General features: G+C 43.3%; 1 protein-coding gene across 2 annotated transcripts; it reads left to right on the forward strand.

Moving 5' to 3' along the window:
• Positions 1–5312: 5312 nt before the first annotated feature.
• Positions 5313–27376, forward strand: ESRP1 (epithelial splicing regulatory protein 1). 2 transcript variants are annotated; one of them, XM_065053992.1, is made up of 13 exons: positions 5313–5789; positions 5992–6120; positions 6971–7084; positions 9570–9684; positions 16466–16564; positions 16664–16718; positions 18521–18631; positions 18720–18852; positions 18932–18974; positions 20382–20683; positions 22200–22418; positions 24084–24270; positions 26273–27376. In XM_065053992.1, exons 1-13 carry the CDS (start codon positions 5658–5660, stop codon positions 26443–26445), a joined length of 1812 nt encoding a protein of 603 aa, XP_064910064.1. In that variant the 5' UTR covers positions 5313–5657; the 3' UTR covers positions 26446–27376. The 2 variants fall into 2 exon arrangements, with proteins under 2 accessions (XP_064910064.1, XP_064910063.1); XM_065053991.1 differs by having other exon boundaries at positions 5315–5789; positions 24084–24282.
• Positions 27377–27592: the final 216 nt, after the last annotated feature.

Genomic DNA, 27592 nt, shown 5'->3' on the forward strand with positions numbered 1-27592 from the left:
CGCTGTGAGGGGCGGCAGAGCCGGGGCGGCGGCGCCCAGCCTGCTGTTCCCCTCACCCGCACGGAGGGGTGCGGGGCCACTCGCGGCGCTGTCTCCGCCGCAGGATCGCTGTTGCCCGTGTGCAGACGGCGGTGCTGCCGCTGCTCCCGCAGGCCCCGCTCGGTGTCCATCGCCCTGAACGCGGCCGGGCGCCACTCGGGTTTCTCCCCGCCCGGTTGCTGCTGCCCACTTGAGCTCCAGCTCAGCGCCAGCTGAACTCGGTCCTGCTTGAGAAATTCCTTTTGCAGCCTTACTGTATTTAAAATTAACCGTTTTCAGATGTAAGAGATAGTCGCTTCTCTCAAGTACGCGTAGAACAAGTCCTTGCAGCCTTTCTGCGGCTCCTGCTGCTGACCAGCCGATGCCCTGAACGGAGCTGTGTGCGGGTCAGACGCCACGGAGCCAAAGCCCGTCCGTGGCCAGGAGAACCCCGTGGAGCTGATCTTATGCAAGCGGTATTTGGTTACACAAGGTTTGTGTACAAGCTCTGTAACAGCAAAAATCTGCCATGTGCCTTTAGAGGAAGTCGAGAAAAGGATGTGCAGCATCTCGAACTGCCCGCTGGAGCCTCAGCCATGTACCTGTGCTTTCCTTAATGGTCATAATTATACCTTATTATCTGCGTCTCGTTTCTGGAACAACTTCTTAATTAAATAAGCTGTTTTGTGTGTGCACCAGGAATCGGCAAGTACTTTTTTTGTTTTGGTAGGCAAGCTTGCTGCTCGCTCTGTGCTCTGGAGTTTCACTTGCACCAGGAGCAGTAGACCTCGAAGTTGGACTTCACATGAAAATGTTGCATCAGTTTAAACAAGGGTGTGGTTCGGTATATCCATTTTCAGTGGTGAAACTAGTTCAGGAAGTTTGTGTCGTCACACCACATGTTGGGGAGCTGGGCCACAGCGTGCGGTTCCACAACTAGTTTTATTGGCACACCTGAAGAGGTGCAGGGAGACTCATTGGCTGGAATTGCTTCCAAATCCACTGGAAAAGTGGTACTGCCCCCTCATACTGTTTCAACAGATGCGCTTAAAATACTTAAAATCCTTTCACAGAAACATTTCAGAATTTCATAATTAAGGGGCCTCCTTGGCCATGCCAGCAGGTTTGCCTGCTCTCATTCTTACCCCAAGCTGGGACCCTCTCTCACCCTGATGGATAAACAGTTCTGAACTCCTAGAATTAAATATAAACTTTGTAGGTAGAGAGAAAAACTTGAGTGTGTATGTATTTCGCTAAAGCAGCACAGTGCCTTGTAACTGCTAGTGACACCTGCCATGTCTGATTTTGGTTATGCTTACAGGCTCTTTGGAGACTTCTGTGTGAGAGTAGCTTTGCAGATCTGCTCCAAGCATGGGCATCGTCATGCGTACCATTGTGCCAGAGGAACACAGTCCCAGTCAGTCTCTCCTAGAACAGTATTGCAACCAGGTCAGCTAGTGTGAGTAGCTTCAGTAGCTAGCAGGGGAATTCCAGCCCTATGGTTTTATCTGTAGTGGATCCCACCCTGCTGGTAACAGCTACAGCTCTGGACGTGAGGAGAATCAGCTTTGCAGGATCAAATTCAGGTGGCTCTGAATGCAATGTCATTGATTTGAGCACATGGCTGAGCTTACAAGTCAGTGGCATTTCTTTGCTGCAAGTTAAAGCAGCAGTGTTTGAATTCCACAACCAGTTGCACGATTTCGGGGAACAATTTGGGTGTGGGTAGAGAGTTATTTATTGACTGATGACAGTGGAGAAAGCTGAATTTGGTTAGTAGCAGCAATTATCTTAGATTTAAAAAAACAGTTGGTGGTAACCATTAACACATTCCAACAAAATGATACAGCTCTGCTGATTCTCCCATTCCAGTTGTAAAAAACTGATGTTCTGAAATAAAACATGAGCATTGATGGAAAGAGTGATACAGGTGGGAGACCTGGCACAGACCGAAGGTCTGCATGGGAAGGATAAAAGAGATGCAGGCACTATTGGGGTGAATTAAAGAGCCTCCTTTCAAGGAATAAAGCAGGGTGGGAGAAACAGAACTCACAGGAAAAACCTGGAGACTGTGAAATGTGCAAAGTCACAAGTTTGTTCAAAATGAACTGGGAGGAAGGGGTCGATGGGTGAGAGGAGGAAGCTTCAGGAACATGGGGGAAATAAATAAGAGGGCACTTAGGTCTCTCACCATGGTCAGGGGGTGGTGTTGCAACCAGCTCCTTGGCACAAAGGAAGGTGTAAGTAGTTTCAGAAATGTCCTGAAACAGAAGCTGGCACAAAGGACTTGTGGTGGGAAACCAGAACTAGTACAAAAAGAATAGAGAAAGAGTTACACTGAAATTAGAAAAGGGACTAAAATTAGACAGACAGATAACAGGCAGGAAACAGAAGGAATATCAGAGGAGGGAAATACAGCAACAAGGTGATGGGAGGAGCCTTGAGAGGTCATCATGCCCCAAAGCATCCTAGTACATTCCTGTAGGGAACAACAGTGATGTCACCTGGAAGGAGACACTTCATGCAAAGGCTATGCTTAATCTGGCCCAGGGACAACGGACGGCCAGGGAGAAGCAACTGGAATGGGATTACACAAACACCCAGGCAGCACAACACAGGAACCGGAACAACTGGTGTGTGTTGTTAGACCAGATACTGCAGGCATGAAAGAAAGAGGGTGGAATGGGAACTGTGACTGGAAAACAGGCATTTTAGGGAACATGTTACCCGAGAAAGAGAAAAATAAAAGGTAATGGTGCTACAGAAGCAATTAGCAGCAAGCGGCTCCCTAAATAAATAAAGCACATAATGGGAATTAAAAATACTTTTAGGGTAAAGCTTAACCTGTGTAAGGGGGTTACTGTAAAAATGGCAGCCGCTGTAGTAATAAGCTGGGGAGTCTGATGCTCCTAGATGGAAAGAGACAAGATAGCACAAGACACTAAGGCATAAGAGGGAAGAAGAAAAAAATGTGTAAAGCAGAACACAAAAAATCACAAGTGAAGGAACAGGTACCCATCCAGCAGTGTTTCTCACAAATACAAGGGCTTCATCCTGAAAGCCAAGCAGGCTTTGGTAAGGGATCCATCTGGAATGGGCGATTAACTGGAAGATGACCAACAACCAAGCAAGCACTATCTGGCATGCTCCAATGTGAAGTCATTTCAGAGACGTACTTGAGGGCTTTTTTACGAAAGTATGAAGTCTTTTTCAAAAAGTTGCACAGAACTAAGACCTGACCAAGAAACTGCAAAGAAATTCTCTATGCCATCGAATCCCTCTGCTCCAGGCTAGGCAAAGGTCACCAAGCAAACACTCTGTGTGAGGACCAGCTCTGCTCCTCGGCTGCTGAGTACAGATCAGCTGCAGCCACTGCTCAGGACACACACCCCAGTGCTCTGTTTCACATGTGTTTTACTAAATGCATCAGAAAGTCAGAAGACAAATGCACAAAGAACTTGGTGGCAGTCCCAGCAAGGAGAACCACACTGCATCAAACTGCAGCAGGGCAGGACAAGGGTGCCAGGCACTGTTTGGACTATTTACTGGCTGACAGAATCCCCAGTGCTTGTGAAAGACACCCTCTCCCTTCGTGCCAAACCCACAAATGTGTATGCGTTAATAAAAAGTGGTGCAAGCTGTGAACCTGTGTTAATAAAAGGTGCTGCAAGCTGTGAACCCATACCACCTGCACAAGGAAGAGCAATGAAGAAAAGCATGATGTGCACCTGTCCTGGTTTCAGCTTGGATAGAGTTAATTTTCTTCCTAGTAGCTGGTACTGTGCTGTGTTTTTGACTTAGAAGGAGAATCATGTTGATAACGCACTGATGTTTTAGTTGTTGTTAAGCAGTCAAGGACTTTTCAGCTTCTCAGCCATGCCAGATGCACAAGAAGCTGGGAGGGAGCACAGCTAAGGCAAATGACCCAAGCTGGCCAGAGATTTTCCACTCCATATGACATCATGCTCAGCATATATTTTGGGGTAAGAAGAAGGAAAGAGGGGATGTTTTGAGTGATGGTGTTTGTCTTCCCAAGTAACCATAGTGTGTGATGGAGCCTGGCTTTCCTGGGGATGGCTGGACACCTGTCTGTCCCTGGGAAGTGGTGAATGAATCCCTTGTTTTGCTTTGCTTGCATGGCTTTTGCTTTACCTATTAAAATGCTTTATCTCAACCCATGAGTTTTCTCACATTTACTTCTATTTCTCTCCCCCATCCCACCGAAGAGGAGTGAGCAAGTGGCTGTGCAGTGCTTAGCTGTTGTCTGGTATTAAACCACAACAACACCATCATCTCAGTAAAAATTTAGAGAGGCAGCATCACAGTGAAGTTGGAAATACACAACCAGGTCTTAAAGAACTAGATATACTACAGGATTTCATTGGGGAAAGTTAGTGTTACTTGTTTACTCTACACTCAGTGATCTTTTCAGTACTTTTGGCATGAAAAGATCAGGTTTTGTGCAATACGTATGTAGAACATAGATTTCACAGTTGAGCAATGGTCACCAGAACAGCGGTTGTCACACGGATCAGCACCACTACAGCTCATCGCGGGATGGTGGCGACAGCCGAGCCAGCCAGTAATTGGCACCCGGCTAGAGCCGCCGCGAAGGGCGATACAGAAGCTGCGATGCCTCCGCCTTGCGCACGCCAGAGGAAAAGGCTCCACCGTCCTGAGCCCGCTCGGGTCCCTGGCAGGAGCTGTTCCCGGCGGCACGGCCCGCACACCGCCGCGCTGCGCCCCACCGCCGCACGGCCCGGGCCCTGCGGCCCCCGACGGCCGCGCTCGCCCCGCGCCGGGGGCCGAGAACCGCCCGGACGGCTGCGGGCGGCGTGGAGGAGCGGGAGGGGAGGGTGTCGGGCAGGGCGAGCCGTGCGGCGCTGCGCCGGCGGACGGGGCTGCGGGCTGCCCGCGGTCGCAGAGCCAACCTGCTCTCCACGCCCGCGACATGTCCCGACAGGATCGGGCGGCCCCGCCCGGGCCCTCTCTTGTCCGCCGCGCCGTCAGTGAGGAGTCAGTCGCTCCTTCCCGGGAAGCGCACCCGGACGGCGCGGCGCGGCCCGGCCGTCGGTGCACATCGGTGCACATCGGGGCTCTTCGGTCCACCGCTGCCCCCCCCCATACCGTTCGCACTCCCTACCCCACGCTGGGCGCTCCGCCCGCAATCACGGCCCCCCACTCCGCCAACCACCCCCCTCCGCGCTTGCCACGTCCCTGCTCGGCGGGGCCAATGGGCGGGCGGTGCCAGGTGTGTGCTACCTGCACCACGTGGGCCGGGGGGTGGGCAGGTAGGGCCGCGGCCCCGCGCAGAAAAGCCCGCAGCCATTGCGCGCTTCCCAGCGCTGCAGCCGGCGTGGGAGCGGCCGCCGCCCGCCCCGGGAGAAAGGGGGGTGGGAAAGGGGCAGCCGTGCGCCTCCCCCGCGCCAGGGCCTCGGGAGCCGGGCTGCAGGTGGGGGCTCTGCCGCTTGGGTCTCGCTTGGCAGCGCCTTGGGCAGGGAAAGTTTCTGGCCTCTTCTCTTCCTCTTCCCCCTTCGATTCCCCCACTTTTTTTTTGTCCTCCCTGTTGGTTTGGTTTTTGTTTTTTTTTTTTTTTTTTCTTCCTCTCCTTTTATCCTTTCCACCGGCCCTGTGGCACCATGACGGCGTCTCCCGACTATCTGGTGATCCTCTTCGTGACCACGGCAGGCACCAACGGAGCAAGGCTGGGCTCAGATGAGCGAGAGCTGCTTCAGCTCTTGTGGAAAGTAGTCGACCTGAGGAGTAAGGAGGTATTTTCCCCTGAGCGGGGAGCATTCCAGCCTGCTCCTACCCTTGGCCCCTGCTGTACTGGGTACAGGGGGTGGCCCCAGTGCTGGGCTGGCCGTGGGTGCCCCAGGCTGGAGCAGGCTCTAGTGGAGGGCAGGGGCTGGTGCTACAGCTGGGGACCTCCAACCTGGGAGCTGACTCTCCCCTCCTCTGCTTTCTCGGGAGCTGGGGCACCTGCATGACGTGCTGGTCCGGCCTGACCACCTGGAGCTGACGGCTGAGTGCCAGGAGATCACCCAGGTGGATGTGGAGAGCCTGGCACTGGCTCCACCGCTGGAGCAGGCATTGAGACAGGTGACACCCCATAACCAGCTGCTGGGTGCCGGTTTCCTTTGGGGGCTCCCCGGTGCGGTAGAGGCAGTGTCATCGTCCATTTATCCCCTTCACTACCACTGTGGGAGCAGTGGACCCTGGCAGAGGAGCACCAGGGACATGTGTGGGCTGGGCAAGCCTGGTCGGTGGTGGGCTTTGTGGGGATTTCTCACTTGCCTTTTGCTCATCCACCTTGGGAAGGACTGTACCCCAAGAGAGGAAGGTCAGGGTCAGGCATCCCCCTGGCCTGCCCTCCTGCCATGCTGGACCCTGATCAATGTTGGAAGAGGCCAAGTTCAGGTGCACTCTGAAAAGGCTAGCAGGTGGCAGGCCCTGTTAAGGATTGTGGTGGTTTGTTAGTCCAGGGAAGGAGACAATACTGAAGCCTCTAGATAAATAGAGAGGTGTGTGAGATTCTTTTTGAGGGTAGAGCTGAAAGCCCATCTCCTTTTCAATATGCTTGAGTGCCCAGGCTGAGAGGCTCTTCTGCCCCAGCATTCCCTTTGCTCTCTCCAAACAGCTTTATGTCTCCTTGCAGTGCTCTTGCAAATGCTCCTAGATTTTTTCTATGATATAGACTGAGTGGCCACATCTCATTATAAGGGGGGAAAAAGGGATGGTGTCTTTGTGAAGGTAATTGTCATGAAAGTTATAATGTACTTAGCAAGCAAGAAACAAGTCTACAGAAGTGGAGGGACTAGGCTTATACAAAAAGAAATTCCAGCTCCATATTCCTGCTGCCCAGGAATAACATGATACTAAATGATAAGACTGCCTCACGCAGCCACTCTGATGTTTTTACATGTCTGTCTTTTGTTGTTCCTGCTTTCAGTTTAATCAGTCTGTGAGCAATGAGCTGAACATTGGTGTAGGTACTTCCTTCTGTTTCTGTACTGATGGACAGTTGCACATTAGGCAGGTTCTGCACCCTGAAGCTTCCAAAAAGGTATGTAGTAGTAGCTTAAGTTTGACTTTTGGTGTGTTTAATGTGATTTCTTGCAAAACTGGTCACTTTCTCTTTTGTATAAGGATGCCTCTACACAACCACAGTACAAACATCACAACATCGCTTTAATGTTAATATGCTTACCAAACTGAAGAGCCTGTCCACGTGGAAGGCACAGACAATACCCTGTGCTTATGTACCCCTGCAATGCCTTAAGTTAAATCAGAAGAAAGATTTTCATTAGTTAAGTGTTTGAGATAGGAGCAATGCATTGACAGAGTGCTCATAGCAACTCTAGGAGCTACAATGGGTTAACAAGTGGGAATTTGGGAGTGTTGCCAAATAGTTAACCACCTTAATCATAAACTGTCTTTTGAAATTTCACATTAACCTTTAGCTTCAGCAATTTTTGATCTGTGTCTTCAGTTGACACTCCGAGGGCGGTGTTCGTATTTGTAAGGAGCTGAGCAGTAGTTTGGGGCAGGCTGTGAGTGATGACTAGTCCCATAGTCTAGAGTTTTCTGTAACTTCACAGTTGCCAAATCACTAACAGTATTATGAGGTCCTGCCTATTTTTCATTAGCGATAGGGTTGCAGCAATATACAGAGTCTCTAGTCCTGAAATAACTGCATCAGTATTAATAACATCTTATTTTGTGGTTTGCTATAAACTTGCATTGCTCTGTAACTGAGCTGTTCTGCTGGTCTTCTTGTAACTGATCTTGCAACCAATTTGATGCTTCATCTTCAAAGGGGCACTGCTGGAAGTCTGTGCTGTTAAAAAGCTGATATTGGATGAGTTTGGTTTTAGTACTTGGTGGTGCTTTAAGTACTTCCTGCCTTTGAAGGTTTAGAAGAGAAATAGTGAACATGATTCATAGTAAAGGGACAGTCCATATGTATGTAGCTTGTCTCAGGGCATGATGAAAATAGGGAATCAGGTTTTTAACAGACTTTCTTGTCAGTTGTAATGGGTATGTGTTTCATACAGTTAATCTTTTCCTGCAGTTAAATTATGTGCATAAAAGAAGGGACAACTCCTGTGATTATTTAAGTTTGTTTGGTGTCAGGGATAGGCATCCTTTTTCTGTATAGTCACAGGTCACTGATAGGAATCAAATCTGCATCAAAAGACCCTGTTGATGTTTTGTTACGAATTCTTCATTTGAATCTGCTCTGTGTTGCCTGTTTATAAAGTAAACCAGATGCTTATCAGGCCTGTAATACTTCTTTGGTGAATACCCTAATCTTGAGGTTGGGTGGGGGGTTGCTAAAATCCAGATAGGCAGAAATCACTAGGCTCTTGAGAATGGTTCAGACTGGGCATCTTGAAATAAATACAATCTAGCAGCTCATAGTATTTAGAGAATAAATTGGCATCAGCTGTTCCAACTGAATGGCAGTGAAGTACAGAACTTGATCTCTTATTGAGGAAGAAATGTAGCAATGCTAAAACCGGAACAGGAGAACTTGGCAAGCACACCTGCATTTTCATAAGTTTGTTTTTAAAGAGTATCGTTTGCCTAATGCACCTGTCCATATGCTAAGTTCTAATGTTCTCAAAGCAGAACTTGTTTGAGAGCCTAAACTTCTTTCTTTGGGCTCCCTAAATGTGCTTTCACATATCCCGTCATTGTATTTTAATGCCAAGATGCTAACTACTTGTTAAGTTGCAGAAAGCCCTTACTTTTGATCTAGAAAGGCACTGCAGGTAACAAACATCCAAGTGGAATATGAAGTATTGTGTCTGTGGGGAAGCTCTGGAATGACGATCTAACTGAAGGAGTAGGAGGTTGTGTTGGTTTCAAGTCTTCTCCATGTCTTTTCCTTCCCCCCCCTCCCCCCCCAAAAAAAGGCATGTGGTAACAAGTGGGGCAAAAGGGATTTTGACTTCCAGTGAGCTACATAACTTGTCCCTGGCTTCATATGCTGCAATTAGTTACCAACAACTTCTGCACCTTATCAAACACTCATCTGTACACAGTTGGGTGCTATTTCTATTTTTTTTTTTTTTTTTTAGGGAATAAATACTTGAAGTGTGACTATCCTAAAACTCATCCTTGTCTATAAACCAAAAGTACTTCTGCTAGTCTTGCAAAATTCGCTTGGCTATAAAATCTGAACTGAGTGCCCTCTGGCTTTTTATGGTTAAAATTGGAATCAAGAATTGATGATAAATGCTGCAATAGCAGGCATTTGCTCTCCTACACATATATTTGATTTGAGGCACTAGTAATAATATCAAATGTTTCTCTGGCTGTGAAAAAGCACATTTCTCTTTTTAAACCACATAGAGAGGAAGCTGCTTAAGCAAAAAAGTTTATAAACATACTTATGTGGCTAAGAAGAGCTATGTAAGTTTCTCTGTAGCAAAGACTGTTCATGTTTCCTACCCATTACAAGGAAATTGTTAGAAAGTTTGGTATCTAAGATAAAGTAGATTAAACTCACCCTAGCTGACAGTAGCTACTTTGTCCTCTTACAGAATATCTTACTGCCTGAATGCTTCTACTCCTTCTTTGACTTGCGGAAAGAGTTCAAGAAGTGTTGCCCTGGCTCACCTGACCTTAGCAAACTTGATGTTGCGGCCATGACAGAGTGTATCCTTTTAACAGTGATGGTGTCTACTGCTGTTACAGATTCAGATGAATTTTAGGACAGGGATGTGTGAGTAATGCTTGCAACATGTGCTTGGGGTGGTGTGACTTTAATGAGTGACTTAGACCTGTGCTGAGCTTTCTCACAAAGATAAAAACATATGAGGATGAATGCTCCCTTGGGGAAAATCCGATTTCTGTAAGTTTTCTTTACTGCCTTTGTAGTTTGGTCTCTTTAAACTTCACAGTTTAGTGTAGCTGGCACATTTGTTCCAATCACTGATATGAATCCTAATATTAAAGTTGTGAGGTAGCATGTTGTATCAGTTTATTTTTTATTTCTTAGACAAGAGTGAATGTTGGGAGACCATTTAATTTTTTTAGGAGGGAGAATGCTCATTCTTGTTATGAACTTGAATCTTTGATTCTGGAGTGAACCTAAGGTAGGAATGCTGTCAGAATGTGTGGTATTTGGTCTCATGGAAGTTGTATGTGTTACACTCGCAAGGTGAGGCTGGGCTGCAGTAGGATGCAGTCAGTAACATGTTTCCATTTTCAGTGATGGAGATATCTAAAATTACTTTCTGAGCAGTCTTGAGTGCTCTGTAACCTCGTCCTATCTGATGCTTTACTAGTCCTAGATCTGTTTTGTTTGCATGCCATGTGTCATTACCAGAGCTGTGGATGATGTGGCTGTGCCTTCCTCCTCACTTCCCAGGCAGCCTCCCCTATTGCTGCATGTTCCAGCCCTTGTCTCAAATGTATTCGTGTACATGGAAAGCACTTGTCTTCACTACTGACATACTGAAGCAGTGACCACAAAAGCTAGCTAGCAAGAAGGGATAAAGGAATTCAAGGGTTAAAAAAAAAAAAAAAATAAAAATTTAATTGGGCTTTTTGTTGTTGTTTTTAGTAATGTATTTCCTCTGACTAGCTTATTGTGTCCATAGAGCGGTTGCCATTAAGAGCTGGTACTTTTCATACTCAAAAGTCTGGGACTTCTGAGTTATTTTGGCCTTTCACTGCAGGACTAATGTTGCCTGGGCTTTATACCTGTGTCAGCAGGCATAAAATATGTATGTGTAGATTTTTCTGTGTTTAACCATAAGGTTGAGTACTGGAGGCTGTCTGCTCTGCTTTACCATCATTTGTCTTGTTTTGTAACTGCTGGTGCTTATATTTGTGAACTTGCTATGTTTATGCAATATGGCTCAAATTAACTTACTCTGCCCTGTATTGCTACAGAGTGGGGGGAGTGAAGGATGCAGAGACCAAAAAAGTAAAATAATCTTTGTTTTCCTCTTATTGAAAAATGTAACTTTTTTTCTCCTTACCTTGCTGAAATGTACCATCTTAATCTCCCTGGTATCAGAAGCTGTATAAGTTAATTGAATTTTGAGATTCTGGACATACATACAATGCTTGTGATTAAAAAAGAAAGTTGAAGCAGGTGCTGGGTCTAAAGACTAGTTCAAACAGTTTTGTAAAGACTTTGGTTGGGTTTTTTTGTTCTTTTTTTTTTTTTTTTTGTGACCTTCCTTGTGGAGTGAGCCAGCTACTTCCCTCCTGAGACAGTTATGTAGCAACAAAAAGGCCTAAATGGAAAGTAACTTGGCTTTGAAGTGGATATGCTGAGGCAGGGGACACAGAAAGAAATTAAAAACAAATGGAGTAGGTTGAAGTGAAGTTCAAATTAGTGCACAGAGCCTGATCAAGATTTTGATACTCTTGTAGAAAGTGCAAATCTTCCACCACGTAGCAAAGGGGACTGCATGAGGGGATGTGCCAAATCAAAAAATATACTGGACCAGATTTGTTAGCGTTTTGTGGGGAAAGGAGGTTTGGGTTTAAGAGTAGGGTACTGACTGGAGGTGCAGAAGACCTGCATTCACAAACTGATAGGAGCGGGAGTAGAATGATTTTGGGGGCACATCCTTTCACGTATTTACATCTCCATTTACCTGTGTGTAAGATGGTTGTGATCAGTAGGAGGAAACTTGCATGATATGAGAGTTAGGGGAAAGCTGGGTATTATTGTACAGTCATTTACATTATTAGAAGTCTTCCAAATGCTTTTATTTTGATGGGTAGCTTTTGATTAAACAACAAATCACAGGCAAATGGAGAACATACTCTATTGTTCCCAACAGTCATGGGAGCTAATTTCCTACTGCACGGTCATTCGAGATTTATATTCCAGTCTACAACACACTGGATAGTTGGTGCTTGGCTATGTATTTCTTACATAGGCAAGCACGATCTTGAAAAATAATATAGCGACATAAAACTGAATAACTGGCTGGGTTATTCTCTGTTTAGAAAGTACTTCTGGGACTTACTCCTTCAGCAAACTACTTGAAACTGTACCACAATGAAACCATTCCAAAGCCAGGTGAAAGCTTTCCTTTCCCACGCCCCCTTCTTCCCCAAGAAATCATAAATTTTATATACAGACAACCACTGATTTCTTTTAATGCAAAGTAAGGAAATGTTTAAAATGCCATGGAATTTGAGGGACCAAGGAAGAACTGAGACTAGTTGTAAATTATCTCTTGAGTTGCTACCACTGCTTAACTTACAGTCTCAAAACAGTTATTGGTGTAGGAGACAGTGTTCTGGCAGACTTTCTTTAGTCGGTATTGTGTAATAGTAGTGACAGCAGGACAACTATGAGAAATTTTGGGTAACAAAAAACTTGAGTAGCGATTGTGTTCTGGCAGAGAAAGGAACTCCGGTCTGTCGAAATCTTCTTTTTAAATATGTGCATGTATACAAAAGGAGCAGGGTTCTTGCACCCTCTGTACCTCCCGTACTTACTGCGCTTCTTGATTTGCAAAGCTTGCTGAGCCAGTTTTTACCGCTGTGAGTGCCTTCAGGGTGGAGTGAACAAAGCTTGCATGACTCTTCCTATTTGGTCTGCACAAGACTCATCCTTTGCCTCAAGATTGGGTGTGCAGAAGCCATTAAATGGCAAATAGCTCTTGCTTGCTTCCTTCAGTGCATGGTTTGCTCTACTCCTGAATTGGATTTGTGAGGATAAATCTTAACTAGGTGTATCTGCTGGGTGTCAGCAGGAACACAGGTGTGTTTCAGAACAGCCTGCTTAATGGTCTGGATGTGATCTGGATACTGCAATATTGGAATTTGGTGTGTCTGTGTGGGTTTTTGTTTGTGGGGTTTTTTTGTTTGTTTGGGGTTTTTTGTATTTGTTTGTTTGGGTTTTTGTTTTGTTTTTCCACCTGAGTGCCTTGAAAACAATTATGTGGAGCACAGTTAAGAAGCCCATTGTTTGGTATTACCCAAGAATCTTGCATGTTGCTGTTTGTATTTCCTGCGATAGTACCCAGGAACTGGGTAATACCAGAATCCCTTTATGCAAAGTACTATTTAAAATGATGTAATCTTCTGCCTGAAAATACTTAAACAGAACAAAGAGGGAGGAGCATTAGTGCGGGACACGGTTGCGATAGCAGTTCGTGTCATCTCAGAGCTAAGTTGGTTGTTCAGTATTTTGCCACAGTTAAGAAAGGAGCTGAGAGACTGGGAAATGGAAGAGATGGGGGGAGAGAAGAACTCTTAGAGGGCAGTGGCAGTGGGTGAAGCTGTGGTGACAAATCTGAGGAAATGGTTTAGAAATTTCTCCCAGATTACATTGGCAACCCCAATGTGGAATACACCTTCCTCCTGCCCCCTCTACTGACTTGCAGAGTGTTGCAGGAGGACGTGCTGCAGCTGCACAGCAAGATTAAGAAGTTCCTTGTTTCCCATCCTGCCTTGTTATTTGGGAGAGTCTTTTGCCTGTTGCTTCGTTTACAATATATGTGTGCATACTATTGGATATAGTAGCTTTAGGTAGCCAGGTCTGTTTTCCAACTTGTCTTTAAATATCAACTTGGATTTATACACTGCAATCAACTACTTCCCATTGCCCAGGACAGGCAACCTTCAAATATCACTGCACACGAACACATGTGGTCTCCTAGCCCTTCACAGAACTAAGGGGTGGGTTTTAGAAAGACTATTCTATTAAGAGCTTTATTTCCCAAATGTCCATCATTTCCAGGGCCTCTAACAATAGGAGTCCATCTGTATGTAGTCAGTCTCATTCATTAGAATTCAGGTTTTCACTCAGTTAATGTGATTATTATGTTCCTTTACATGTGCAGAAAGCTATTGATTTTCTTTTCCAATCTTGCCTAAAAGCCTTGACTCTAGCTAATTGAGGGTGAAGATGTGAGCTAATGTTGATGAATTTCTTTCCTTCCTCCCACTGTGTTTATATTAATCTAGAGCTCCTTGGCATAACTGACTGCCATGTACCAACTTCTGTTGGCACCAACTTCTGGTACCAACTTCTGTTGGCACTGGGACATTTTTAGGAACTCTGTCTCTTGTTGATCAATATTTTAAATGAAAATATTTTCTGAAGAAAACGAACATGGGCTGGGGGAGTTGTTTGGTTTGTTGTGTGACAGCTTTGCTTCAAATTCCCAGCCCCTTCACACTGCTGCATTCCACTTTTGGGGAGCTGCTCGCTTGTAGGGGTCTTTGGCTTTGCAAATAAGGAAATATTGAAATGTCTCTTCAGTTTTGACAGCCCAGTTTAACACCAAGCGCATGCGTATACATGTCCCCTGATGTAATACCTCGTGAAACTCCTGCCCAGTTTCTCTTGACTTTAACAGGGGAAAGATAATGTTTCCAAAATCTTCATAAGAATTGGTCAGGCCAGTTAAAGGCTCCAATACCTGCATCTTCAGCAGTTTCTGGTTCCCTGGCTGGGCAGCAGAGGCTCCGCACAAGCGCGTCGTGGAGCTGGTGGATGCTGCAGTGGGAAGTGTCAGGAAAAGGAGAAGCACTTCTCTGCCCTGGTACACCAGGTGCCCAGAAACACACCCTTCCCCAGGGGGCAGGGGAGGAGATGAGTGAGTTTGAGTGTACAGCCTAGAAAGAGATACTGCAATGAAGTTCTTTGTCATAAATACTGGTGATAGTCTCTTAAGCTGTGCTTTAGACAGCTTAAGACAGGAGAGGAGGGATCACTGGTTTAATTTTTAAGCTATAATTCACTTAAACTTCAAATGTTCTTGTAAGACTAAGCACCATCCACTTACCTTCCATACTCCAGTGCACACTTAGAACCAACAAAGCCTCAAAATTAAATTAACCTCAAAGTATATCGTGTTGGCAGAGCAGCTTTCCTTGCTGCGGAAGAGGAGTTCATTAATTCAGTTAAATTATTTTTCATCTCACAGTAAGATAACAGTTAAACTACAAAAAAACAATTTAAAAAGTGACTTGCAGTCATCCCACAAAACTAGGGAAGACTTTACTTCACAGTGAAATTTGTGCTGCCTCCCCTGTTGATGAGATGATACAGACACCACAAACCAACTTTGTTGTTTCTAACAGCAGTTGTTCTTCTCTTCCCTGCCCTTCATGTAGGCATCTGCATCTCAAAATGTGCTCAGCTCTAGGTGGAGAAAACGTTTTTGTTGTAGGAGGAATCTTGCTGTCTTGGACTGAGAAGCAACTTTTGAGCACCGAAACAGACTCTTTTAAGCATTTGAAATGTATCTAATGTAGTTTTGTGGGCATGTGGACGAATAATTGGTGCGTTTGGCTGTTTTGAATGTTGTGCATTACTGTACTGCCATGCCAGGATAGGTCTTGTTTAAGAAACTTTCACTTTAGAATAAAAGTCTTGATATACAGTGATAAGACAAGTAAAAAAAAAAAAAGCCCTCTTCCCATTCTGCTTAATATTTCACTCTTTTGTACTTGTTTTGTTGTGTGTTGTGGTTTGTTTTGTTGTTGGTTGGTTGTTTTTTTTCCCCCTATACTCTTCAAAGGAGATGTGGATGGAAAAGACCTTTTTAAAAATTTGCTTTATAAATTAGGGAGTAGAGTTGCAAGTAATCTTACAGCCCAGTAGCTTGGAGTTAGAGAGGGGCAAATAAGACAAAAAGAGGGACAGATACTGTAGTTAACTCTCTCTAAAGTTGTGTGAAAAAAGATGATGTGTGCAACTTAAATCAGACTCCCTTTATGAATGTGGATATTTTTATCTGGTCATTCTCCAGTCTGTCTTTCCAGAACAGAACACTTTCTCCTCTCTGTTGGCAGGGGAGCTTATCCTTGCTATCATTGTCCAAAAATCCTTCAGATCAAAGAAGATATGGGTTGTGGAACTCTGTTTTGTCTCTTCGTTATCCACAATGGTGCACTCTTACCAGATTCTCAAAATGGTTCTGTGTAACAGCACAAAACACAGGTTGTAATTTCTAATAGGGAAGGTTTATATGAGACGCCATTTGTGAATTTTGTCTAAGTGGTAAGTAAGATATTTTAGTTTGGGATTTACTTGTTGAGAAAGCATGTAGTATATGCTCCTGTTTCTGGAGCTTCTAGTTAATCATTTCCTTCTCTTCCTTCCCCAAATCTCCCCTTAGCGATTAAAGACGATATTAATTAAAGAGGACAGGACTCAAGTCTCTTTTGCATGCAAAAGTGTATCTGTCTGTCAAACATACATACATTAAATATATATGCCCTTATTATGGGGTCTCCTGTCCCCAGACACTTTCTGGAGTGACCTCGCATTCCCACAGGCAGCAGCAGTTAGAGGCCAAGGCAGAACAGCTCATGGATCCCAGCAGGAAAACAGATTAAATCTTCCCCTGAGAAGCAACTTACCGTCAAGGATAACATGAAAGTTTGTTGCTTTAGCAGGAAGTCAATTAGAAATCTGTTTGGTGGTGATTGACTTAACTCCAGCATAAAGATTTAAATCTTGACAAGAACAGTTCAGCGTTTCCCTATGGAGCCTCTCAAGTTGAAGATATGGGGAATATTATTTTAACGCTGATATCTGAACCATACAGTAAGTGATTGTGATGAATGAATTTTCTCTGCTTGTTTGTTTTTCCTGCCTGTTCTGTATGCTGAGGAAAAATAAATTAACTTGTGCTGTATTTCATAGATCACAGATTTTCGGATCCGGAAAGAGTGAACTACAAATTTGAAAGTGGGCCTTGGTAAGTGCCTTCTCCCTCTTCTTACTGTGCTGCCCACCCACTTTTTGGGTTTTTTTTTAAATGCTTAGGTAAGCTGTACTTCTCTGTATTCCTCATTTGCAAATGTTACCATTATTTTTATTTATCTTGCCACTGCTGTGGGAATAAATTAGATGCTTTAAGTGGGAAAGGGAACAGATATTATATGATCAGATGCAAGCCAGTTTTCTTGCTAGGCTTCAATGTTAGCTGCTGCTAGTTCTGGGTTCTGCTATAAGGGGTGTTAAGCATGTTGTGCTTTTAGCAAAGAATGTTAAGCATTTTTGCATAAGTAAACCTATTGGTACTAACTCTTACACTTTTCTTGCAATTTGCTTTGCAGTTATTGAGTAAGCATTTCCATAAAGATACTGTACCAAATATACTCTGCTACCAGTAAATTGCTTAAGCTATGATGATTGTCTTCTTCCTAAATACGTTTTAAACATAAAGCTTTACCTACTTTTGAGGACTGTTTTGTTGTTTGGTTTGGTTTTTTAATGTGATCATGCTTTTCTATGTATGAATACATATTTTTTCAGTAGTTTGCTGGATACTCCTTCTGCAGTATCATAAGAGACTGGTGTTAAACTGACTTTATTTATATTCCCATCTTGCATGAATACTTACTACCCTCTTCCCAATTAAGGAACTGTTGTAATGGTAGATGATGCCGGCACTTCTGAGCCAAGAGAAGGAAGGAAAGAACACAACAATATTGGCAGAAAGTATCCAGTGAGATTAGCTCAGGGGTTACGTTTTAGTATTGTTCTATGCTTTTTCCCTTTTACTAATAAAATTCTGGGATGAGGTGAAAGGTTATCTTATTTGTGATAGTGATAAGTACAGAATTAGAAGGTGAGGGAACAGTTTGGGACAGACACCTCCAGAAAGGCCTCCTGAGAGATTAAAACATAATCAGGAAACATGACCCTCCTCTTACAGGGCATTCCACAGCTCTTTTGTACGAGGGAGCCCCGAACAGCACTTCATCTGCTTAATCAATCCCATAGTCTTTTCTGTGGAAAAATTTGTCCTTGCAATAATAGCCAGAAAGGCAGCCTTGGGTAGTTGTGTTTTGTTCTACATGGCACTTTTAACATGTCAGAGAACAAAAGAGACGGTGGTAATGACCAATTAAACCTGCCTTTCTGTGGCTGAGCTATTCCCATGCTAAGCAGCCAATGTAGCCTGTAGCTATGTTAGTCTCTGGTAGCACAGCCATGGCCTGAGCAAGTGGTGGTAAAGCTAAACTCTGGGCAGGAGTCCTCTGTGTGCCCGTATAACCCTGAACAGATTTGCTCTTGGCTTGTGACTGGCTCTTACATGCTGTCACAGTACAAATAATAAGCACTAGCCCCGGTTATGTCTAAATGCTCTGCTTCAGTTTCTGCTTAGCTCTGATTAGAATAGCAAGTTTAACTTTATACAAGTAACCCGGTTCAGCCAATGGAGAAGCACAAGACATTGCTATGTCAGGAGTGAGGAGCAAGTTGGACACATGCTCAAAGAGATGAGAACTCAAAGAAGCAAATGTGGTTAAGCAGGAAAGAGGAGCTGGGAAAGGGACAGCATACCAGAGCAGATGTTCCCTGAGGAAAGATGTGTAGTGGTTTTGGGCAGCAGTGGCACTCAGCCCTCACTGCCCTGGCAGTGCCATGCAGCAAACACAGAGCAGGGATGGAAGCCTGTCCATGGAGCACAGGCGGCAAGCAGGGAGGGAGGTGTGTGGCAGATACTACAGGCAGATATGTCTGCATTACTCCCTCTTTCTGTTCCTACAGTAGCAAGATGGAACTGGTGGACAACAATGCTGTTATCAGAGCAAGAGGATTGCCATGGCAGTCGTCTGACCAGGACATAGCGAGATTCTTCAAAGGCCTAAATATCGCCAAGTTAGTAACTAAGAATTTACCTCTACACTTGTAGTCCCTTGTGTATGCCAGTCATGGAGATTTCTTTCTTTTGATTTAAATCCTGCAGAGGAGGTGCCGCGCTCTGCCTCAATGCCCAAGGTAGGAGGAATGGGGAGGCTCTTGTGAGGTTTGTAAGTGAAGAACATAGAGACCTGGCGCTACAAAGGCACAAGCACCATATGGGGAGTCGATACATTGAGGTGCGTGACACTGGCTTTGAAACCCTCTTCTCAACAGGAGTGCAAATAGTGTGCCAATCATGTTCTTTTCTTTCCTTAGGTATACAAGGCGACAGGTGAAGACTTTCTTAAAATTGCAGGAGGTAATTTTTAGGGAGTGAGAAGGGAGGGTTTGTTCCATCAGCACCTGTAACTTTTGGCTGTAAACTGCTCCTGTTGGATGTGGCCTCTCATTTCCCTTCTTTGAACAACTAGTGGGCTGGTGTGTTGATTACTATGTACTCTCCTAGTAGCATTCCATGACTTACCTGTCCATCTTTTTCTTCTACATTCCTGCAATTTTCTAGCAGCCTATCAAATAAGAGTTTGACCAGGCAGGGTGATCTTGTGTATGAACTTAATTTGTTAGGTCATCTTCTTAACTGAAGGGGCCTGAATGTTATTGATAGCTGAAAACCAAAACAGATTAGTTTTTCAAAACAATGACTGCTGTTGCTGTGTGGACTTGCACATAGAAGCAAACAGATATCACAGTGTAAATAACAAGGTATTTACGGAACTGATTTTCTTCAAATCTTTGCCCCAAACTAAAGGAGAAGTTTAGGGGAAATGCTTACTTAAGGGAACTACTGAAATATTTGCAGCCTTGAATTGAAAGGCTGCAAAATTTGCTCTACAAACTCTCCTATGGTGTCTTTTTCTCCTCTTTATCACTGCAAGAGTACAAAATTTAAGATCCATTAAGCTGTTATGTATCTACAATGCTACCTTAAAGTCCTTGTTAGTTTCTGACAGAAATTTGGTCTGGCAATTGTAAATGACTAACTGAATGTCTGAGGTTGAGGTTTTAGAGTAGGAGAGGCTATTAAGCTGTCAAATAAATAGCTAATTGATAGGCATGGTAATAGTTACATGATTCAAAGTGAAGACATTGCACACTGATCTTGCATGTCTGGCACCAGCTATAAGTAAAAGGACCATATTGAGATGTGAAGCTGGTTAGCAACTAGCTTTGTTTAGGGTATTGTTATAAGTGTGAGCACCTCCTAGAGATAATGGAAGTAGAACTGGCAGACTTTGACAGTTTTGTCAGGATAGGATGAAATTCCTGAGTGATTTTTCAAACGTGCCTTTCCAATTTTCTTTCCCAGCACAATTGTCTGGGTACTTGGTTATTATATATGATGGTTTCAGAGCATGCCAAAGGTCTTTATAAGATAGAAAGGGGAGGTTCATGGTAGAACGGATACTACTTATGCAAGAGATTCACAGACTGTGCTTTCCTTCAGATCTGAACACCCTATTTGCCTTTTGAGTAAGGATGAATCTCTTCCAAATAATGGAGTAACATTGTTAGACTTTAATAGGAAGCATCCTATATAATATTTCTAGTTTATCAAAGTGTGATGTCTTTTCCTGACTTCAGAGGCAAATGTTCTACCTGCTCAAAAACTGTCTGTGGAGAGGAGGAGGTAGCTATGCCAGACTTGCTCATGATTTTATGTGGCTTCCTAGATTTACATGCTTCTGTACTTTTTTTTTTGTTAAAGGCACTTCCAATGAGGTTGCACAGTTCTTGTCAAAAGAAAACCAAGTGATTGTCAGGATGCGAGGTCTTCCTTTCAACGTAACAACAGAAGAAGTGCTGGCATTCTTTGGCCAGCACTGCCCTGTAACAGGAGGAAAGGAGGGAGTCCTGTTTGTCACGTACCCTGACAGCAGGCCAACAGGAGATGCCTTTGTATTGTTTGCTTGTGAAGAATATGCACAAAATGCACTGAAAAAGCATAAGGACTTGCTGGGGAAAAGGTACATCGAACTCTTCAGGAGCACTGCAGCAGAAGTTCAGCAGGTGGGTATGAAGCTTAAACATTGGCTACTTGTAAGCCAAGTTCCTACATTTACATATACAAGTAGAAGCAAATACTGCTTGGCTATGACTTGAAAGCTTCTCTTCTCTGTCTTGACTGTTGCTGGAGAGAGTAGGTTTTGCTCCTCCTAAATTTAAGATATTATGGTATATGCATGTTCTCAATCATATATACCAGCCTTTTGGGGTTTTGGCTTCCAATAGCCTCACGAACAGTGGTTGTAGCAGAAAGTGAGTCTAGTGCTTTACAACTACAGATACTGAATTTGTCTAAGTCAAATAATGGCCTATTCATGAGGAGTGTTACCAGCAAATCTTGAACTAAAAGGCTTAACTTTAGCCACTGACACAGAAAAATTGAGCCTTTTGATGTAGTTATCTTCTTCAGAGAAATGTATCTGAAGAGTCTTAAGAGTTGCCTCTAAGGACAGGGTCTCAGCCATCTTCTGCCAGCACTGGCTGCCTGGCAGAGGGTGGTAGAACTCTGTGAAAGCGGGCTTGAAAAGTGCCCTCTCTTGCAGGTGGCTTGATGGACCGTTAATTGCAGTTATGCTGTCAGGGAAAGGAAGTAGGACTGCAGGGATTGTGTACATGTCTCCAAAGATTTGTAGAGCTTCATTTGAGGTCACTAACTTACTTCTGAACAAGATTCTAAAAGATCTCATCTATGGTGTAAATTATGGCCAACCAATAACTACATCATTTTAACCAAGCAGTGGTGCAGCTCAGCTCTGATCCCTGACATATGTAGAGATTTTTGGTGTCTACTTTGGCAGTAATGATAAGGCAGAGCTGCAACACTCACTCTTGTCATTGTGTTTTTCTCAAGTGCTCTCAAAGTTTCTTTGTTTAGCAAAACCCTCTGATACTTGTATAAATGTAAATGACTCCGTCTTGCTCGGAAAAAGTTAAAGGATAGTGACTGAATGTTCAGTGAACTCTTGGCCAGGCAGAGTTTTTACTGTTAAAAATGGTAAAAAGAAATCTCAAAGCATAAATCTGTTACAGATATTGTGACTCAGTAACACCACCTATATTACTTGATGGACCATTGCACCTCTATTCAGGCTGTTTGTAGTGAAACATGTTTCCACTTCCCATACTCTCCTGAAGTTTTACAGAGGAGATATTTTTGTGTAGAAGTGTAACCACGACTCTGTAGATGGTAGAATGCTGTGGGATATTTTCCCAATAAAAATACTGTAGAGATATACAGTTTACATGTTCTAAGAAGTCTTCTGAGAGTTGCAGCACAGCTCAAGTAAATTCCCCAAAACAAAATGATCTTTTTAAAGAAAGAATGATCCAGAGATTTACTTTAAAATAGCAGCTATGCTTATAATTCAGATATGGTTTGACCCCAGAATCTAGCTCACTTGTTTCCTGAAATACCTCCCAGAGTGAAAACAGATGGTGTTGGTGTTATGTTCAGTTCCTCTGAGTTGAAGAATGAGTAAGGAGGCTTTCTGTAACCTCTCTGGTTTTCTGTTTTGCACAGGTGCTGAACAGATATTCTTCCACACCTCTCATTCCTCTCCCAACACCTCCTATTCTTCCAGTATTACCTCAACAGTTTGTGCCTCCCACTAACGTCAGAGACTGCATACGCTTGCGTGGTCTTCCTTATGCTGCTACTATAGAGGACATACTGGAGTTCTTGGGGGAGTTTTCTACAGATATTCGGACTCACGGAGTTCACATGGTACTAAATCACCAGGTTGGTAGGCACCATGTTTACATCCAGTCTGTGCTAACTGCCTGTATATGGGAACATGGTCCTTCTGTTGATACCTATAGGGAAGCACCTTTGGGATTCACACAAATGGCTCAGCAGTATGCATAACTCCTCTTGTACCAGGCAAGGAGTATCTTCAAAACTGAAGTGTGGGCAATGTTAGTTCTCAAAGGAGTGGTTTGTCCCTCCCTTGCTGAACAATGTGCCTCAGGTATATTTAAGGACAAATGTGACTGTGGCCTTTTAGAGACAGGATTTCCTATGGCATTAAGTGAGCAGCTGAAGTTTTGTGTTTCCTGAACTGTGTGGTTGCTTTCTTTAAACAGTCACAGCTAAACACAAAGATTAACAACTCATTGACATGTATAAACAGTCACATCTTTGCCATTGTTTTCTGGAAGCAGTTTCTACCAGAACTTCTTAGACAAAGGATTGTGCTTTGTTGTGATCACCTTTATCTGTATAGTCTTGTGACTTCACGGGGAGGAGACCTCCTGCTAACTATGGAGCTCTTCTAACTATGGAGATGCCAGAAGTGATTGCACTGATTATTGTGGTCTAAAAATGGCTCTTCTAAAATTGTTTTGGTTGACACTAAGCCTAAGCTGAAACTACAAAATATTTTCTTGTCTTGGAGCAGGACTTCTGTGTTTTGGGGGAATGGGGGAGGGAGAAGGGACTGTACCTCTCTATCTAAAAAGATACCTTGACCTACCAAGGCTGAAAAACTATGAGGAATGTGCAGGTTTGAGACAGGCTAAGAAAAATGCAAATATTAAAGCAGAAGTAATGGCTTACAGTAGTATTGGCCTGTGCTTTTCTGCATGTTCTCCTTACTCTCACCACTCCTGGTTTCAACCCTCTAATCATGAACAATTGTGCAAAGAATGGTGATAAAGTTGTTCTTCCCTCCAATACTAAAAGAACTGGCCCAGAACTTAAAGTTAGAGCTGGCTTCAAAGCTCTGTCTCTGTTTTTGGCTACTTCAAGTCAGCAGCTGCATGTGGCTAAAATGACTGGCCCCAGTTGCATATCCCCTTCATTTATAGCTGTGTATAAGGATGTCCTTTTTTTCTGCACAAGCTCATACCAAGCCTTAGGCTAGTACCCTTCTAAAATATCCCAGCACATATTGGCCTTAACAATAATTTTTTTAACAGAATCATTTAGTATTTGGCACTTAACTGTATTTATCCTTGAATTTTAAAAATCACAGATAATAAATGTGGATTAGATCTTCCAGTTCTGCATTTTTACTAAATAGGTGATTAGGGACCTGCTCTTACCAAAGTACCCCTGAATTGTAGCCTCTCCCATAGCTGTCCCTATTTTTTTTTAAACAGAAATAACATGGTTGAAGTTATGATGTAGTTTAATTGAAATGAGTAAACATACAGAATCAAGTTAGCACAAGTTGGAAGAATGCCCATATGATGCAGTGTGTAGACCAGAATTCCCTAGCAAGAGGGGAAAAACTTTAGGGAGGAGAACTTAAACATGCTGGTGGGTGCTTGGGATGACTGTGCTTGACTTTGGAGAAGAATATATTTATGGCTGAAGAGACTGCTTTTAACAACATAAATTATTGCTGTGCTGCTGCTTCATGGGAGCTGCTGAAACATTTATTTTTGTCTGCCTTGTATGCAGGGACGTCCATCGGGTGATGCTTTTATTCAGATGAAATCTGCGGAGCGAGCTTTTCTGGCTGCACAGAAGTGTCATAAGAAGACTATGAAGGACAGATATGTTGAAGTCTTTCAGTGTTCTGCTGAAGAGATGAACTTTGTATTAATGGGGGGCACTTTAAATCGCAATGGCTTGTCCCCGCCACCATGTAAGTTACCATGTAAGTTTTGCAGGGGTCTTGCCCATATTCCACGCTGTGTGCGGGTAGGTGTGGGAGCTGCTTTCTTCTTGACTCTGATTCTGTTTCTCGGAAAGGAGTGTCAGACATGGGTATTAAAATAAGGTCTTTTCATCTTAAATCAGCAGCAGCTTGCAATCATTATTTTTCCCTTTGGTTGTGAATTACTACAACTGAAGAACTACTTTAAAATTACTCTTGCTTTTCTAGTGGCAAACTTCCCCTCTCCTCCCCGAAACATAACTTGGCCAGGGTGAGCCATGACTCTGAAAAGTAATTCATAAGCCCTGCCTAGAGCTTAAAGAACAGTTTCCCATTTAAGCTGATTTGTATTTACATTTTTCACCATGGTGAACATGTCAAGAAAAAGCGCTTCCCCATTCACTTCCAAAACTTTAATTTATGAAACAATTAGTAATGGTTCTCCTTTGGGACTTAACGACAAGTGTTCTGCCTGTTGAACCCTTACTGTCTGAACTTCTCCTTTGCTTTTTGTTGTTTGAACAGAATGGAGATTACCTGTGTGGAAGCAAAATACACATAGCTTTGGCCCTCAGAACTGCAGAAGCTGTATTTCATGTAAAATTATGCTACTCAGAGCTACTAGGATGAACACTGACTTCTGGTCAAACGTTTGGGGGAAATGCTTTAAGAGCTTAAGGGCTAACTTACTAAGCATATGTGCCACATAAATCTGAGACTATGGAAAAAATAAGACTTTGCTTCCAAGATCATAAATGGCAAGGTAGTCAAGTAGCAGCTTTCTCTCTATGCGAATGTATTGTTGTTGTTGGCTCCCTTAAGAAGTGTCCTCTAAATCCTAGTCAGAGCTTCCAGTATGGCAGCAAACATATTGCGTGTGGTTCCTTTTGAATGTGAGTAGACCTTCAGCTAATCCTTATGAGAGAAATTTTGAGTGACTAGTGTTGGCGATTGTTGTTTGGTTTTGTTTTGGGTTTTATGTGTGTTGGGTTTTGTTTGTTTGTGGGGTTTTTCTGTGGGTTTTTTTTTTGTTTTGGTGGTGTGTTTTTTGTAATGCAAGTATCCTGAGCAGGGGTCTGCAGTATGTTGTCCTATGTGTGACAGCTGATCGAGACGGGGGTTTGGAGCTTCTCCTAAGAGCTTCTAGGACGGATTCTGGGGTGGAGTTCCAAACTTCTGTAATTCTTAGGTGATGGTGTTCCCATTTCCAAATATAAATGCCAGTAATGTGTTCCTCAAATAAACCTTTTCACTTGTCACTGTCCCATCCCACAGTGCAGTGAGATGCTCTCACTCTAAAAGAAGCCTCTATTTTTTATATTCAGAGTTATCTAAAACTTTTATATGTTGACTTTTATGGCACTGGAGAGGGGAGGAGAGAAGAAATGGAAAAGAGTGGCAGAGGAAGAGGGTGAACTCTTGTCAGTGGGAGTTTAGGGCCTCACATCTTGTTGAAACACCACAAAGTGCGCCTTTTGTGGTGTGTGTTTGTTTTAAAACTCTGTCAATACTTGAAGCTGCAAAGCTTTTCTCACTTTTTTCACTGTGCTGTTGATTAATTGGAGACAGAGTTTTTTGGGGGATAGGGAATGTCAGAATGAAATGGTGTCCCCTGCTCTGGGGAATGTTAAACAGATATTTAGCACAGGAGTTTCCTTCTTACAATGAAGTGTCACACTTCTTTATTGGAGACTTCGTTAAAATCTGAGTCTAGACAAGAAAAACTGGCCTTCTTTTCAGAAAGAGGCCCTTCAGAAAGAACAAGAGGTGGGGTTTTTTTGTCTGTTGCTGACTTTGCTTTTGATGAGGGGAGAGTGGGCATGACACTTATAGTCAAGCTCACAGTGGTCACTCAGTTTTATTTTCTGTGATGAACAGGAGAATGTGAAGCTTGTGAAGGCTCCTTATTGCAGAGTTGTTCAGCTAATGAAGACCATGTATATGCTGGAATTCAAAAGGTCCTAATCTATTTTCCATTTGTTCCCTTTAGGTCTTTCACCCCCATCCTACTCCTTTCCAGCTCCTGCTGCAGTTGTGCCAACAGAAGCTGCTCTGTATCAGCCGTCCGTGCTCCTGAACCCACGAACGTTCCAGCCATCCACGGCGTACTACCCTGCTGGGGCTCAGCTCTTCATGAACTACACAGCATACTACCCCAGGTAAAGCAGAAGAGAAACCAAGCAGGAACAAACAAAGAAGGCTCTTTGCAGCAAATGCACAAAGCTCACAAAAGAAGTCTGCCATGCTAAAGGCTTGTGCTACCAAGAGCAGCTTGTTTGGTATCTTTTTCAGGGAAATAATTACAGGATAACTAGGGATTTCCCAAGTTTTAGAGTGTTTCAGGTAGTGATGATTCTTTTTTTTTTTTTTAAGACAAAGTCACACAGTTACAGCAGGATGTTTTGTTTCTTTTCTCCTAACATGTCTCTTAAACTTGTTAGTTTGCATTGATGTGCCCTCAGTGGGAACTGGTGTCTGCAGTACTCCTTCCCATGTCCATAAAGAAGCCCTTGGCTCCTCTTTGGCATGGGTGGATTGGTGTCTGTCCTAATAACTTTGAAATTCTGCCTCTTTGTTTTTGTAATAAAGTAACTTTTGACCTTTTATGGTGAAAACTGTTTACTTATTTATAAAAAAAGTACTGCATTGAAGCATGTATGTATTGAATGCATATGTAAAGCATATAGAAGCACATATTCTTTCTAACCTCATAAACACTTCTCACAAAGGGCTTTTGGCTCATCTGGATAAATTAGCTATCTTCTACAGAACAAAAACTCTATGCCTTTTGTCTTGAGGCCTTGGAAAGAGCTGTGTTCCCTGAAAGCCATAAACCGTTCCTCATCTGCCAGGAAACCTGCTAAAGAACTCAGGTCTTCTATTAGGTTCTGATCAGTGCTTTTTATCTCTGGATAAATGTCCAAATAGCTACTTACAAAGTTGTTGAGCAACATGGACTCTCTAGTACCTGTAAGATAACAAAGTTTCTTATTACTTTACACTGAACTAGTATATCTGTGAACTGCCTATTGTATTGGTTTTGTTTTTCTTTTGTTTTTTTTTAATTAAAATGCTTTCTTCACTTATGAGTTAATTTCTATAATGTCTTCAATGTGTCTTATGGTTATGATATGTTACCAAACTCAGACTCTTTAATGTAAGATCAAGAAAAATAAAATTCCTAACTTGCACTGGCAACATAAAACAAGTTTCTCAACAATAGTTCTATGTGTCATGAGAACACAGTGGCAACAATAGTTTGTAGTGACTTTGACATGTTGTACTTAAAGTAATAGTAGACTGGCCACTG

The sequence above is a fragment of the Columba livia genome, chromosome 2 (genome assembly GCF_036013475.1).
Source record: "Columba livia isolate bColLiv1 breed racing homer chromosome 2, bColLiv1.pat.W.v2, whole genome shotgun sequence".
NCBI lineage: Eukaryota > Metazoa > Chordata > Aves > Columbiformes > Columbidae > Columba > Columba livia.

Coding starts and splice junctions, on each gene's coding strand:
- ESRP1 (XM_065053991.1), top strand. CDS start 5,658: ATGACGGCGTCTCCCGACTATCTGGTGATCCTCTTCGTGACCACGGCA. Junction 7,085..9,569: donor ACCCTGAAGCTTCCAAAAAG/GTATGTAGTAGT, acceptor GTCCTCTTACAG/AATATCTTACTGCCTGAATG. Junction 18,632..18,719: donor AAAGGCCTAAATATCGCCAA/GTTAGTAACTAA, acceptor TAAATCCTGCAG/AGGAGGTGCCGCGCTCTGCC.